The sequence below is a fragment of the Staurois parvus genome, unplaced genomic scaffold (assembly GCF_062004578.1).
Source record: "Staurois parvus isolate SC_StPar_1 unplaced genomic scaffold, SC_StPar_1.0 ptg000518l, whole genome shotgun sequence".
In the NCBI taxonomy this organism is placed as follows: Eukaryota; Metazoa; Chordata; class Amphibia; order Anura; family Ranidae; genus Staurois; species Staurois parvus.
In genome coordinates, this window is record NW_028318314.1 from 8,985 (window position 1) to 25,515 (window position 16,531).

General features: G+C 43.7%; 1 protein-coding gene across 2 annotated transcripts in view; it reads left to right on the forward strand.

Moving 5' to 3' along the window:
- The first annotated feature begins 583 nt into the window (after positions 1-583).
- The window catches only part of LOC149451826 (deoxycytidine kinase 2-like), a 196,101-nt gene continuing 180,153 nt past the window's right edge, over positions 584-16,531 (forward strand). The window contains exons 1-5 of one of the 2 annotated variants that reach the window (XM_089690122.1): positions 584-737; positions 1,424-1,539; positions 1,663-1,856; positions 4,502-4,649; positions 10,881-10,997. In XM_089690122.1, the coding sequence (XP_089546248.1) occupies positions 644-737; positions 1,424-1,539; positions 1,663-1,856; positions 4,502-4,649; positions 10,881-10,997 (669 nt within the window). In that variant the 5' untranslated portion in view covers positions 584-643. The remainder of the gene's footprint in view (positions 738-1,423; positions 1,540-1,662; positions 1,857-4,501; positions 4,650-10,880; positions 10,998-16,531) is intronic. The other variant, XM_089690123.1, reaches the window with a different exon arrangement.

The window sequence follows — 16,531 nt, forward strand, 5'->3', positions numbered from 1 at the left end:
AATTCCTACAACCTTCATTTTTTTTCCTCCAGAGCCTTTGCTTTTATAAAATATATAATGTTTGGGGATTCTAAGTACTTAGTTTAAAAAAAAAAAATGCAGGTTTTACATATATATCAGAATTGACTTTACAGCAAGTGGTTAAACTGATTATTACCGAATTCTGCCATCTCATTGCACATGTAGGTATTCATTTCATAGAAAGTACTAATGAGACCGACACTAAAGGTAATAGCACGTAAATATTCTATACTGCTGCAGATCATGAACTGTTGCACGCGGTTCAGAGCCAGTTTAGTACTACAAGCTAAAGCAAAATATTGTCAGAGTATAACGCATACCAGTATTCCCGTTTCGATTAGGAGAAGCCACGCTTCTTTAAACAGTCAACATTATTTATCTAGTTTTTGCTGAGCTACTCACATGCAAACCAAAAAAAATGACTCTGCATTTGGCTCGAAATCTCACAAACCTCTTCATGGCATTCGCGCTTTAACAGCTGTACTCTTATTGGACAGAGTAACGCGGGTCATCACTGATTGGTAAGTCAGTAAGGCGCGCTGCTTTTAAGGGTGTGTAAAAAACCTTGCTAAAAGCGCGAAATGTTTATTGTATACAACTGCTTCTTGTGCAAGTGGGAGATATGGCTACACCGCCAAAAAGAATCTGCTATAGTCCCGTGTTTGACGATAGTTTTCAGAAAAGATCGAAGAAAATCTCAATTGAGGGGAATATTGGTGAGTAATGCATATACGTGTTGATTTCTAAGGTCGCGCGCTTGGCACACTTAATACCTTCTGTGCAATGAATCCAAAATAAGCCTAATGCTGTATATAATATCCAGGAAGAGTTTTACTTTTGTAAAATTGACAGTTGATTATAATCTCAGAATGTGTTACAATCTATAGTTGAATTTGGTGTCAACAAGAATATATTTGTTTTGATTCTAGAGTGTTTAGGGTTAACAGAACTTGTGTGTGTGTGTGTGTGTGTGTGTGTGTGTGTGTGTGTGTGTGTGTGTGTGTGTGTGTGTGTGTGTGTGTGTGTGTGTGTGTGTGTGTGTGTGTGTGTGTGTGTGTGTGTGTGTGTGTGTGTGTGTGTGTGTGTGTGTGTGTGTGTGTGTGTGTGTGTGTGTGTGTGTGTGTTTTTTTCTTCTTCTGCTTCTTCCGGAAAGCCGAAATTGTGACTGCAGTTTACAGAGAAACGAAGAAGAAAGATAAAGTCGCGCAAAAAAACCTACTGTATTTGGAGTAAGCTCCAATTAGTAATTGTCACATGAATCGTATTAGTATCTGCCATAGGGCGCCACCATGTGGCTTGTTAGAAAGATGCGATCCAATAGATGGTGCTTTAAAAATACCGATATTTTAAATTTGTACTTTTTGCCTGAAAATAAAGTATTGAACTTGTTTTGTTTATACAGCTGCAGGCAAGTCAACATTTGTTAGACTTCTGGAACAAACAAGTGATGAGTGGGAGGTTGTCCCTGAGCCAATTGCCAAATGGTGTAATGTTCAAACTACTGAAGATGAGCATGAGGTAATTGTTGGAGTTTGTGTGGTTCTCTGAACTCCTATGATTTTCAATACGCTTGTGAAAACTGAAACTTCATTGTAACTGATGGACAGATTAAAATGGGAGTTTATTTTTGCTCTTTTGTAGGAACTGTCAACATCACAGAAGAATGGAGGAAACCTCCTTCAAATGCTATATGACAAACCCACAAGATGGGCTTACACATTTCAAACATATGCCTGCCTGAGCCGTGTTCGAGCCCAACTTAAGCCAGTTTCTCATAAATTACAAGAAGCTGAATACCCTGTACAATTTTTTGAACGATCAGTGTACAGTGACAGGTAACAGCATTTGAACACATTTTTACAGTTAATGTGTATGTACTATATATGTGTGTAAATGGGCACAGCACAAGTACCTTTTTATTATTATACAGGATTTATAGAACGCCAACAGTTTGCGCAGAGCTTTACATTATAAGGGATACAGTACAATTACAATATATTTCAGTATAGAAGGAATATGAGGGTACCTGAAATAAATACAGCTGCACATGCAGGGCAAAGCAATAGAATTACTTTAAAGTGGTTCTTCAGTCTAGGGGGGGGGAGAACCTAAAAGTCAACAGCTACAAATAGTGTAGCTGCTGACTTTTAATAGAAGTACACTTGCCTGTCCAGGTATCCAGTGTTGTTGTTCACTTGTCTTCCATTGCCAGCCCAGTGCCAGCACCATTATTGCAGGAAGTTGGCTGTGACTCTAATAGCACATAGTAAGCCACTTTGCACCTTGTGCATGGTCCTGCAGCCTGGCTGGGACCTGTGGCGTGTCCAAAAAGGGCAGGTGAAGGATAGTCTGTCCTAGTGAAAGTGAAAAAAAAAAATGTACCAAAAGTAGAGGTGGAGGGGGCAAAAAGTGAAGCTTTCCCTATTGAATGAAGTTCTACTTTAGGGCGACATTAGTACTTTGCCTATTCACAGCTAAGCGAAATTGGAGGAGACAAAAACAAAGCAACAGCCAGGACAAGTACCCCTTGTCCGACACACCAGGCTTGGAAGACATAGGTGGTGTTTCACTGCATTGTATCTCTGTGACTGATTTGCTAGGCACTTCTTGCAAATGGTTTTTCTGCAGCAGGCCCTAAGACTTTGGTGGTGGAGTCCTTAGGGACCTCAGGAAGAATTTGGCCTATCAATGTGATTGTAAATCCCTCATCAGCAGCCCAGCACTTCTCCCTCCAATATCTGGAGCAGAGAGTGTCCCGGGAGGAGAAGTAAGACTCTAGCAGGGCACCAAAGCTTCTTTCAGTATTGTACCAGTACGCACCCTTTGACGTCCTGGCCCACAACAGTGAGGGAGACTTCAATCTCCCTCATTGCTTCTGGTCATATGACCTTAAGCAAAAGGAACGTCTGGGTTAGAATGTGTTCTTGCTGCCTGCAAAACACTGTTATAAAGTCTGTACTTCCCAGGTAGGCATAGGTACACCACTTGTGTCATTTATAAAGTACTCTGAATTGCCATCCTTGCATGTATCTCCATGTCAGGAACTACTGCTTCAAAATTTAACTCCTTGCAAAACTTTGTGGTGTGTGTTTTTGTTTTGTTTTGTTTTTTTTACAATGGTCCAAACAAATCTTAATACCTGAAATCAATTTTTGCAACTTCAGCATGTTAGTGCAAAACCTGGAGTGTGTGGGGTTTTTTTTTTTTTTTTTAATTCCCATTTAAGGACAAGGGTTCAAACAAATCCTAAAGCCTTAAGGTTTTTAACTTTGGTGCATTCTATGCATTAAGCTACAAAACCTTCTGTGCTACAGGATTACCCCCCCCCCCCCCTTAACTGGCGCCTGATCCAAACCAGTGATGCGCACAAGAACAGCGGCACTCTCCATTGTCTCCCTTCTCACTGGGCAGGTCAATAGCTGCTGTCAATCAAATGGTGGTTTGCAGGTAAAAAAAAGTGCAGTTATTTGTCTTCAGTATTACTACTAAGCCACCTTTTTGTTGGCTGTTTCAATATCACACCCTTTTGTGTACTTAATTGGAAGTGCTAATCTCCCAGACATGGGTTATTAGGCTGGATTATTGGCACCATGTCCCTTTCTGGAAACATGCCCAACATCACTTCTCTGATGAACATTTTGATAGATATGTAATTTGGTGGAATTGTCTTGGATTTTACATAAATTCCTAATTTGTTGCAATCCAAAACATTAGGTAATCAAATGTCACTGTTGGTTTAGTAAAAAAAAAGATTTTTCCATCTGGTATTCCTAAACAGTGTATAAATCCTAGATCAAGTTGAAACTTAAGATGATCCTTTTGACAGACAAACCTCTGTTAAGCACACATACCACCTCCAGGGAACGTACTGAAGAGGAAATATATTGGATACTGTAGTATCCAGTATATTCTGCCTGTCTCTCTGAATTGTAATCTTATGTTTACTCTGGATATCTCTCCATGCTGTGCTTGTCCTTTAAAAAAAAAAAAAAATCGGAGGCAGCGTTCCTCTCAAAAGGTAATTCTACAGGGGAGTCTGTTAACGTTCTCTTTGTAATTCGCTGCCTAATCTTCCTTGGGGTTTGATATCGAGGAGGCCATCGGTAGACCTAATTTTAGTGTAGTCCTCACTGTCCTAATTAAACTTTTTTTCTTTCCTCCAAGTCCTTACGATATTAACTATCCCTTTGTCTATGGTATCTTTTGAGTTTAGAAATTTCCTCCACAGTGATAGAAGCTCTCAGGTCTTGTTGCAATTTCCTAATGTTTTTGGTATACAGGAAATGGTTAATGTAATCAAAGGAGTGAAGTCAGGGGGTTTTGTACATGGGTTGCTGGGTTACATTAAAGTAGGATCAAGACTGAGTTCACCTGTCCCCCTTCCACTTTTTTTTTTTTTTATTTTTCTTCTCACATTTGACTTGAAAAGGCGTGAGTGTGTGGGTGTTTTTAATTTAATGTTCATTTTTGTCTTTTTTAGGTATGTTTTTGCCTCAAGTTTGTTTGAGTCAGGAAGCATCAGTGAAACAGAATGGGCTATTTACCAAGACTGGCATACCTGGCTTCTGAATCAGTTTGAGACCGAAATCGAACTGGATGGCATAATCTATCTCCGAGCAACACCAGAGGTAGGCCTTTTAGAGAGAAACGCACATCAGTATAAACTGACTTAAAGCGAAACTCCAGTAGATTTTCTGAAAATTGCACTGCACATTGTGAATGGTCCCGCAGTCTTCTGGGACATGTCAATAGCCCCAGAAGACTTGGGGGAGGGGAGCTTCCACTTCTGATCGCCTAGGTGGTCTGAGTGGGAGCGGGTACCTGTCAAATTTGGTATCCAGTTCCTCACCAGAAGCCAAACCGGAGGCCTTTAAGCAGAACTTCCCCTCTTGGGTGGAGCTCTGCTTTAAAGTGTAAATAAAACCCACATCATAAAGTATCAATAAGTCTGTATTCCATTCTGTTCATACTCATTCACTACGAGAATCGTCTTCTGTATTTGCATAAAACCTGGTTGATTCTGTTGTGTTCTATCTCCCCATTCTGTCCAGGTCCCCAATGCATTTGGAGACTTTGCAGAGCAGTGTTGGCAGCTACTGCACATGCTCAGTTTTCAGTGAGTTTTCTATGCTGAGCTTTTCCTCCCCAACACATCTTAGCAGCCCATGTGACTATGGCTATAAAGTCACACATGTGGACGTATATGCAGTGGTAAATGACAACCCACTCCCTCCTCCTCCATGCCCACTAACCAGCTTAACACAATTTGGGGGGGGGGGGGGGGGAGAAAGATTACATCTTGATTAATGCAGGCTTCACCTCTCTGTTCTAAAACACAGGCTGGAGGGGCGTGACACAGCCTATGACTGGCAGAAATCTGCCCACACGGTTATTGCCATAAAATAGTAAAGATTTTATTTATTTATTTTTTTGTGTGTAAATTAAACGGTGTGTTTAGTATCACATTAAAGAATATGTAAAATCAACATTCCGAATATGTGCCTGCTGTACCATGAAAAATTATCCTGTTCTCTTTATATTGTTTCCTTTTGTGTGAAATACCAGGTGTTCCTGCTAGTCCTTCTACATTGCCAATATAAACTGACCACAGTAGGCAGGAGAGCACGGTGTGCTCCATTTCCTGGCTGTGCTTGGAGCTAATTCAATGATCAGGCTTGTGTTGACATCATGCATGTAAATAAAAAGAATGCGGGCAATTCCCTGGAATTCTTTTATTTACATATTATAGTAATGAAAACCACTGACAGCTGACGAGTCATCCTTTTAAGGATGTGGCCCTCTTTGGCAACCAGCTCTTCTTTACAATGAATTTGCATCGGTCGATCAATGTGGGTTTGCCCCCCACGAATTCCATTTGTTCTGGAAATTTAGGATTTTGTTAGAAATTCGATAAATTAAATGAAATTTTATGGAAAAGAGTGTTGGATCCAAATCCCATCAATCTCGATGAGGATCCCACTTGGAGTCAACTTCTATTAAAGTCTCTATGGGCATAAGTCAGATGGAAGTTGCCTTGAAGTAGTACAGGAACCTTTTCTGAAGTCTTCAGTAGTGCTAGTTAAAACTGTTCTCTTTGACTGACATGGGATTTCACATGTCATGCGGCTGGGGGTCTCAAGTCTTATCCCACGTCATGGCAGCCTTACTGAGCCTTACTGTGCCTATGCAAACAATTTTGGCATAGATATACTTGGTTTCTTTATGTTGACTCCAAGCAGGTGGTTACTGCCCATCTATCCCAGCATAAAGCACTGGAGTGCAGAAAGACTTTTTTTTTTTTTTTTTTTTTTTTTTTTCTCTCTATAAGGCCCCTTTCACACTGACAGTCCCATCGGGTCAGTTTTTCAGGCAGACGTGATCGGACCATCCATGACTCTATGGAGCAGCATCCGATTCTGTATGCTAAAAACAGATGGATAGGGGATCCCCATCTGTCCAGCGGATTGGATGGAAGTTGGGTGGAAACAGACAGGCGGTTTGTTTCAATCCGACTGCGCCATAGATAACAGCGGGCTGTGTCCGCTCTGCAGCAGCGGAGCGCAAGCCGACCTAACCCCCCCCCCCCCCCCCCCCCAGCTTTTATTGGAGAACACAATCTTCACCTTGCTTTAAGCAGGCTGTATACTAGCCAATTTCAATGCAAAGTGCATTCCGGTGGCTATACCTCCATAGATCCTGAAAAATAACTCCACTTTTGAACACCCAGAGGCAATTTTTTTTTTCTTTTTCTCAACAATGTAGTTTTCATGTAGATACCTACACTTTTTTTTTTTTTTTTTTTTCTGCTCAGAAGAAAAAGCTGTTTATTCCACTGTCTTTTGGATGCTGCTTTATTATAATCAGCTGGTGCATCAAATGAAGTGCAGTCATCCTGGATAACCATTAACTTTTTATAAGAAAATTAAACTAGGGAACACATTCCTATATACACAGGAAACAAAGGGTCCCAAGGTATGGGGACCCTAAACATTCTTGGACTAAGCATACAGAGTTGTAGCGACGCCAGAAAAGGGAACAAAGCCATGACCAACTGTGGGAATTAGAATGGAAACTGTCAGGAAGGTACTAGTTGTGGTACAAGTGAAGCCTTTAGATGTGCATGGGCGCTTGTCTCTCTGTGCATAACCGTGCGCAGTTGCGTTTGCATGGCTGCCTGCCACTAATGTTGGCGCCAGTGGGACTAGTTAAACTGCAGCAGTTCTGTTAGCCAGTGCTGTCTGATCTACAGCTTTTTACCTGTGTTCCTGCATCTGATCCTGTACTGACTTCTGTTATTGTCCCAGCTAACAAAGCCACCTGCCCTGACTTTGGCCTGCTTCTGAATTTGCTCTGTCTTCTACCCGCCTAATTCTACAATGCTGATCTGTGACCGTTTGTTGCTGACCTGGCTTATTTGACTGTACATAGTTATCCGCCTGTACTACCCTGTATGCTACCTGGTTTCTGTTGATGCTTCACCTGTTCATTGCTACCAGTCCTGCTGCACCTGGCTAACTGCCAACTGTGTGTCAAGCACCTGCTGGCTGACCAGTCCTGGGTCTGCTTTCTCTGCTGCTACAGTACCTGCTGTTCCAGTGATCCGACCTGCCTCTGGCGATGCACCAGCTACCTACTGCCATGGTTGACAGAACATCTTACATGCACTCAAACCTTCTCGTTCTGTTGTGGCCACTGTCGCAACATCAGTGGTCTCAGAGCTGGGGCTGTAGGAGAGGCTTCACCCTACTTGTCAGGCTCTGCTACAAGGTATGTGACCACTACATTATGAAGTCTGAGCATTTAAACCTGAAAGTAAGTGGGGTTTTTTTTTTTTTTTGTTTTTTTTTTTTTTTTTAAGGAACCCAAAAGTTGAAGGAACAATAACCCCAAATGGAGGGGTATATCGTCACTCAAGAATATTTGAGTGAGACCTGCAGTTATCTGCAGGTCTTTTATAAGTGAGAGGCAGACTCCGAATGCCAACAAGGTAGTACAGCTGTAGAGGATGAAGATTGGGTTTCTTCCTTCCCATCTGTTTGGGCATGGTACTGTTAATATTAGAAATGCATTGTCTACTCCTCGGGTATATCTGGTATATATCCAAGGTACCCTATGTACATGGACAGGAGGGCAGGCATACAAAATACCAACTTATATGCCTGCAAAAGTTCACCATAACTGATGTACAATATAAAAGGCTGTTCAAACAAAAACATAATCGAAGATGACTAGCTCTAATAACCTATAAAAAGAAATTTTGAATATTACCATAAACAAATGTGTAAATTTGTTAAAAATCTTATAAACGTAATAACAGTTTTGTATATACAGAATAAATAAAATGTATATTTTAAACAAAAATGGCTTGCTTCAGCATAGAAAACAGAAGATGGCTTTTTTGCGGGGGAAAAAACACAGAACTAATCCTATTATGTTTATAATGTACATCAACAAATCCTAACTCCACCTAAACAGACCCTCGGGCTAAGAAACAAATAAACATTTTATCCCATGCATGCAGCCTTTTTTCAAAAAGGCTGATCTTAAAAATCTAGGACGTGAAAGGACAGAGAAGCCACGCACCCAGAGACTGATGGCAGTTACGGGGATCTGACATTCCTCTTTGTCCAGGCCCCCCGGCAGCCACCTGTCTCTCAAGACCCTGAATCTTCCAACCTCACCCAAAATGTTGTGCACCAGCACTTTGACAGGAAGGACTTTTTTGCGAATGGAAACCTGGCACTGTGCATTCCACATACATCAATAAACTACTAGGTGAACTAGGAAAAAGGGTCTCAAAATCCTGATTATTTTGAAAGGCCTGTAAGACCATTCTGCATAACTTGGGAAAGGAAAGGGATAGCCAGAGCCCCATCCACCCACTTGTAGACTTCTGCATTGAAGGGGCACTGAAGCAAGAAATAGTCAATCGTCTCCTCCACCCCACCACACTCCACTCTTGGACAACCATGGTTCTCCGCAGAGCTATGCTTCAGGTCACCCTTCATATTGTCTGCCCTGGAACGAGAGCCAGGCCAAATCCCAGAACTTTAAAGGGATTCTCTCCAGATTCATCAAATGCAGAACCTTCCTCATAACAGGGCCTGGGCAATCCATCAAGGCCAGTGGCTCACTAAAGGCAGATTCAACAACCCTCCTCTCCAGGGCTTTTCTAGGAAGAGGCTTAATTTTCCCCAAATGTCAATCGCCACTGCCGAAGCATTTTCAGGCAACATAAGCCGGGAACTTAACATGTTAGACCTTCAGGCTTTTCACTGGCCCACCATTCTCCCAGCTCCGTAGAAAAGGCCAAAACCAGGACTGAAATACCAACCCACCCATGCGGTTCCTCTGCCAGCATGCTACCAAAATTATGTTTCAACAACATCAGAGAAAAGAAAACCACTGGGTTGACCATACCTAGGCCACCTATCTGCCTGGGAAGGTAGGTTACAGACCTCTTGATGAGGTTCATTCTGTTCCCCCATAACAGCTGGAAGAAACCGCTGTAGGTGTTTGCCTAGAGAGACACTGGCAAAACAGACAAAGCTGACATACAGAAATACTGGGATCAGGTAACTTTTAATCAGGTCAATCCTTTCCCTGTAAGAGTTTCCAATCCTTCGAGCTGGAAACCTCGGTATTGGCATCTTGTAGCCTGCTTACCCAATTTGCAAGGCCGTAATCACCAGAACCAAAGCTGATGCCAAAAACTTTGATTTCCTGCTTGGGCTTTGGGAAGGTATCCATTAGTGCAACGCTTTCGCCTTCCTCTCCCATCCAGATAACCTCACTCCTATTGTGTTTGATCTTTGACCCAGATGCCTCAGCATACTGTCCTGTCACTTAGACCACCTCTTCTGTCCCAGAGCTGAAAACACATGTCACCAGCATAGGCCACAACCCTCAGAGGAGACTCCTCAGGAATGCCCAAAGGAACTCCCACACAACAGTCAGCTCTTTTAACTTACGACTGAAGAGATCGATTGTGAACGCGTATAGTAGAGGAGTCAAAGGACACCCTTGATAGACACCTAAGCCAACCTCAAAGGGCTGTCCGATCCAACCATTTACAAGTATAAAGCTTTCAGCCCGCTTGTATAAAATCGTCAGCCATTCAATTGAACTCCCCTCCAGGCCACACTTGCCAAGAAGCACCCATAGATACTCATGATCCAGTGCCAGCAGGAATGTTCCGCAGCCTGCAGCATTCCATGGCCCTCCCAGACAGTTAACACTGCTGAAAAAGTGCTCCTACCCGAACCTCTGACCCGAACAGTGCTGATGGCGACAAAGTAAATTACCTGCAACAGATGATAAACACCAGAAAATTATCTTTGCCAGTATCTTCCTATCAACATTGAGAAGGCTAATGGGGTGCCAATTCTCAAAGAATCTTTACCTTTTGACAGAAGAATCACTGCAGATTGTCACATGGAGAGAGAAACCCTCTCTGACAGTCATTAAAAACCTCCACCAAATGTGGGGCCAGAGTACCCATTTAAAGTGCTTATAAAACTCAGTTGTCAAACCATTTGGCCCAGGTGACTTCTTAATGGCAAGCTTATCAATAGCTTTACCCACCTTGTCTGGCGTGATGTCCTCTGTCAAACGCAAAAGAACTGTTATTTCCCAGTCTAGAGTAGAGTTCAGAAAACCTGACATGCTCGCCCGATCGAAGTCCCTCGTACCCAGGAGGTCAGCATAATATGACCTGGCGGTTTCCAGGATCCCCGAGTTGGACTTTTTGTCAAGGAACCTGTAATGATGACCAGGCCTACAACTTACTTAAACGCTCTACCTAGTTTGAAATTCTGGTAGAGGTCGGGCGAGTGATATTTCCCATAATCCCTTTCCAGAACCAAAGAGGCATGCCTGTCGTATTGAAACTTCCCGAGCAAGAGTTTAACCTCCGAGATCTCCCCCGGATCTACATTATTCGAGACAAGCCTATCAAGCTTCCTCAGCAGATGCTGGTAGGTGACATACCTGTCAAGCTGTTTATTTCTTCTTATATCCATGAAAAACCCAACGATCCTTTGTTTTGTAAGCTCCCACGACTGACTTACTACTGCAAAGGTTCATGACCAATTACCTGTGCCTGGAAAAAAAAACTTAAAGGATTGACTCGCCGTCTCTTCATCCAGGAGCACCAAATTCAGCTTCCAGGTACCCATCCCCCCCTAGGTGGTGTATCAGGGGCCGTTCAGAGTCGCAGACCGAATACCGTGATCGGAAAATTCCACCGCCTGACACACTGGTGCCAAGAAGGTGGAATTACCCTTTCAACAGACCCCATCTATTCTGCTCTGACTAGCACCTTGCTGAAAAGTGAATCCTGTGTTTGGGCAGCAATGAATGTGCACACCAACCAGACCTGTGTCTAGCTATTTTGTTTAAAAAAAAAAAAGAAAAAAAAAAGGCCATCGCAGTCCAGCCTGGCTTCGGTACCTTTCCTGTCCTTAGTCCTAGTGATGGTGTTAAAATCACTTGCTGGGTTGTGTTAAAGAACAAGAAAAACTTTATCTTCATGTAGAGGCATTTCCTGTTCCACTTTTGTCTTGGGCCCATAAACATTTAAGAGGATGGTAACGTGCCTGATAAGAGGTAATGTGAGACTCTGAGACTCTGTTTTGCTGTTACTATGTGATCGTTCATTAACCACTTGCCTATCGGGCACTTGTACCCCCTTCCTGCCCAGGCCAATTTCCAGCTTTCAGCACTGTTGCACTTTTGCGACAATTGCGTGGTCATGCAACACTGGACCCATATGAAATTTTTATAATTTTTTTGTGACCAGAGCTTTATTTTGGTGGTATTTATTCACTTCTGGGTTTTTTAATTTTTTCTTAAAACAAAAACCACTGAATTTTGAAATAATTTTTTCTTAGTTTTTGTTATAAAATTTTGTAAATAAGTGATTTTTCACCTTCACTGATGTACGCTAATGAGGCTGCAGTGATGGGCCCTGATAGGTGGCACTGAGGAAGCACAGGTAGGTGACACTGATGGGCATTGACAGGCATCACTGGGCACTGAAAAGCAGCACACATATATGGCACTGATAGGAAGCACTGATGCACACTGAGTGGCACTGGCAGCACTGATAGGTGGCACTGACTGGCATTGATGGGTGACAATGAAAGGCAGCTCAGATGGGCACTGATATGTGGCATTGATTGGGCACTGGCAGGTTGCATGGTTGAGCACTGACAGCTGGCATTGATGGACATTGACAGATGGCACTGCTGGGGCTACACAGATCATCAGGGCACACTGATAATCAGTGCCCTGATGATCAGTGCACATGTCGCCACTGAGTAAAGCCGATTACCGGCTCTGCTGTCCTCGAGCTGTCAGCGTGACCGCTTGTGAGGAGAGAAATGCTGATAACTGCGCGGTGTTGACCCAGCTGTTCCTTTATGATGTGGCTTGACTTTATTGTCGTTTGAGTACAACACCTACTTTTTTTTTTTTTTTTTTTTTTTTTTTTTTTTTTTTTTTTTTTTTTTTAATGGTAATGCATTAGGTCTGTGCTCCCTCTGTTTGTTCTTTCCTCATTCAGTATATTTGGATTCCCCCGGTCTATTTGAGGGCAGCAAGGTGTGTATGTTCCAGGACATTCTTAATGTGATTGTAGCCTGCATCGAGTCCATCCCCATGCGCAGGAGCATTTGTGTTTGCCAGCTGCTACTATAGGCTAGATAAGAGGTTGTCCTGGAGGGGTCAGAGTGGGAGGAGCTGACCCATGGTAGGTTGACATAGGGAAGTCCAGGAAAAACGTGTTTTTCTTCAAAAAAATTTTCTATATATTTACATTGCTTATGCTTCCATGTTTATGCATACACACATTACATACACTATACCAATTTTACCGGATATTCTACTATATTAACAATACTTTTTTTTTCATTTTATTTAAACTTTGTAAACCATATTAAGTTTTTTTTTTTTTTTTTTTTTTTTTTTTTTTTTTTTTTTTTTTTTTTTTTGTAACGTTTTATATTAACATTTATGTTTTATACTTGTGATTTATCTCCTTTTGTCCCCGTATATATCTCATATGTACATCCATCCTTGGTGCACTGCACTGCCACACATACCTAAGTTTCATCACATATGACTATACTAGAATAATAGTATACACCCTATATACTGCATTTCTATGAATTAGTGTCTCTGCTGGGTTTCAGATCCACTCTCCATTAAATCCATGTCCCATGGTTGTCTATGGCAAGTAGAGCACTAGGCAGCTTCGTAGTGTCGTCCGTCCATCCATTTAAATGCGTGCAGTGCATCACCAGGGAAGGATTTTTAATATATATGTGTTACTTTCTACTTATTTATTCATTTTCACACTTATGGTTCATATGATTTTATGATTGTCACTAGTTTTAATGATTTTATTTATACATACCGTGTTTCCCCAAAAATAAGACACTGTCTTATATGTTTTTTGGCTCAATAAAACACTAGGTCTTATTTTCAGGGTAGGTCTTATTTTTTAATGCAGTTTGGACAGGGAGTGCAGAGGTGAGCTGCAGGCAGTTGTGGATGAGGGTTACTATAGAGAGGGCCAGCTGATGACAGTTGTGAGCTGCAGTCAGGTGTTGCAGAGGTGAATTGACAGGTGAGTCTCAAACAGGGTGCAGAGATGAGCCACAGACAGGGTGCAGGGGTGAGTTGTGGCTGGGGCTACAGGGACAAGCTTTGGACAGGAGGTGCAGAGCCGAGCTGTAGCCTTGGGTTTGCAGAGGTGGGTTGCTCACCTCTGCACCCCCCAGCCGCAGCTCACCTATATGCACCATGTCTTCAACTCACCTGTAAATATACCTCTGCAACATCTGACTGCAGCTCACCTTTGCACATCCCCCATCTTCCTCCACTTCCCTCATATGGTTACCAAGTGCACTTACTCACCGCTTCACCTCTTCCCCATTGGCCGGTGATCACCCCTGGGGCATTGGCTTCCATGCATTAGGCTGCAGGATGAGATGCCCCGCCCCTACACACACTGCATACTGCACCCGCCGATATCTGTTCCTTCCCTGTCCCACAGTGAGTACAGAGGTAGGGAAGTTCTATGGGAGTGGATGGTGCGATCACTTACAAGAGGGATTGTCACTTGCAAGCACAAAAGCTACGTTTCTTTGTTTATAAGAGACAGTAGATATTGGTGTGCACAGGGCCAGTGCCAGAGGTGGCGGAACAGTATTCCGCCACGTTCTGGCTGAAAAAAAGCCCTGATCACAACTAGGTCTTATTTTCAGGGTAGGTCTTATATTTTAACAATTCCCAATAGTAGTACTAGGTCTTATTTTCGGGGAAACAGGGTATATATTTTTATAGTTCTTTTGTGTTTACTTATACTACGTCAATTGCCCCTGTGACTCCTCCACCTGCATAGGGGAGTGTCCAGGACGGCCCATGTGACCTCTGGTTCAACTAGTAGTGAGCATATAAAAGAGGGAGCAGACATTTGGTCAGTTGGCTCTGAGGAAGAGGCAAGTCCTCGAAACGCGTCAGCCTATTGGATGTCTACATTCCCTATTGCGGACTGTTATTCAGTGCGGTGTTGACCCAGCTGTTCCTTTATGATGTGTCTTGACTTTGTCGTTTGTGAGTGCAACACCTACTTTATTTCTTATTAAACATTTTTTAAGGTAATGCACTAAGCCTGTGCGCCCTCTGTTTGTTCTTTCCTCATTCTATAGTAGCAGCTGTCTCCCCTCACTCAGCGTTCTTTTTTTCATCCTCCGCTGTGGCCACCGTTTTGAAAAACAAAATCATAATTTTCTCTCCTATGGCCTTCCCAGGTTCAGCCTCACCTGGGTAAGAATATACCTTGTTTGGGCTGTAAACCTCCCTGTGCAGTGGGTTCCCTTGGTGCAGAGTTTTTTATGTACAGTATGCAGTATATATGACTGTTGTCACCTTACAGCAGTTATTTCCGAGGGGCAAGTATAAATTACTGCTGGGAGAGTGGGGTGACATACCTGTGCATAGGTTGGCTGGCACTTGTAGTCCCATATCTCAGCACATCTGGGGTCTGCCTGGGGCTGGTAATCCCCACATCATAGCGGCAGTGTTTTTTTGTTTTGGCTACAGAGCAGGCTAGGTGGTACACACGCATAGTGGCAGGCAACTGAACTTCCCGGGGTTGACCATGGAGCTGCCGGGCCTCTCTCCCCCTCCCCCCTCCTTCCCCCCTCTCTCTACCTCCCTCCCCCCTCTCTCTACCTCCCTCCCCCCTCTCTCTACCTCCCTCCCCCCTCTCTCTACCTCCCTCCCCCCCTCTCTCTACCTCCCTCCCCCCTCTCTCTACCTCCCTCCCCCCCTCTCTCTACCCTCCCCCCCTCCCTCCCCCCCCCCTCTCTCTCTCTCTCTCTCTCTCTCTCTCTCTCTCTCTCTCTCTCTCTCTCTCCCCCCCCCTCGCCCCCTCTCTCTCTCTCTCTCTCTCTCCCCCCCCTCGCCCTCTCTCTCTCTCTCTCTCTCTCTCTCTCTCTCTCCCCCCTCGCCCCCCCTCTCTCTCTCTCTCTCTCTCTCTCTCTCCCCCCCCCTCGCCCCCCCTCTCTCTCTCTCTCTCTCCCCCCCCTCGCCCCCTCTCTCTCTCTCTCTCTCTCTCTCCCCCCCCTCGCCCCCTCTCTCTCTCTCTCTCTCTCTCTCTCCCCCCCCCTCGCCCCCTCTCTCTCTCTCTCTCTCTTCCCCCCCCCCTCCTCTCTCTTCCCCCCCCCCCCTCGCCCTCTTTTTAGGCTTTTTTCTAAAGCTCCATCTTGAAGCACTGAAGATCTAATGGAGAGGTGTGTGGGAGTGTGTTTTTTCCCTGCTTTCTGAAATTTATCATTTTTATTTAATGTTTGCTACGTTTTTAGAGTGCAATCATCTGTGTACCTTTTTGGCAGAAAGAACTGCAGACCAGAATAATGCATCCGCCAAAAGCTTGGTTCAAAGCACTCTTGTTAAAAAAAAAAATGTACATTAGAGACGCAGTAAAAGAAGGCTTGCAGAGTGCATCAAAGAGAACCTCTCGCAGGCAGCATCATCTTCAGTCCTCTTTTGGAGGATTCAGATCCTGCAGCTACCTCAAAATGTGGGCCTCTGAAAGATGGAAGCCTGGAATTTTCTGATGTGGACACTGAACTGGAATCTTATTCCTTTGCTTTTTCTCTGGTGCCTTCCCTGGTGTGGGCAATGAAGGAAGCCATGAGGTGGCAGGAAGAGTTCTCCACCCAAAAGACAGAGTTTTGGTGGCAGAAATTGAGTCCTGGGGTTCAGGAGAAGTTTTGGTTCTTCAGGATGGCTGTGGGCTTCAGTGCTGAATCTGCAGTGGATCTAGTCAGGATGATGGCGAACTTAATGGCTCGCACAGTAGCACCAAAAGAGCCTTATGGCTAAAGCATTTGTCTGCTGACAATGCCTCCTAAAAACAGCCCTTCCTAGATTCCATTTGATGGGAAGCTCCTTTTTTGGCAAGACCTTTAACCACTTGCCGCCGTAGAAATACGGCAGC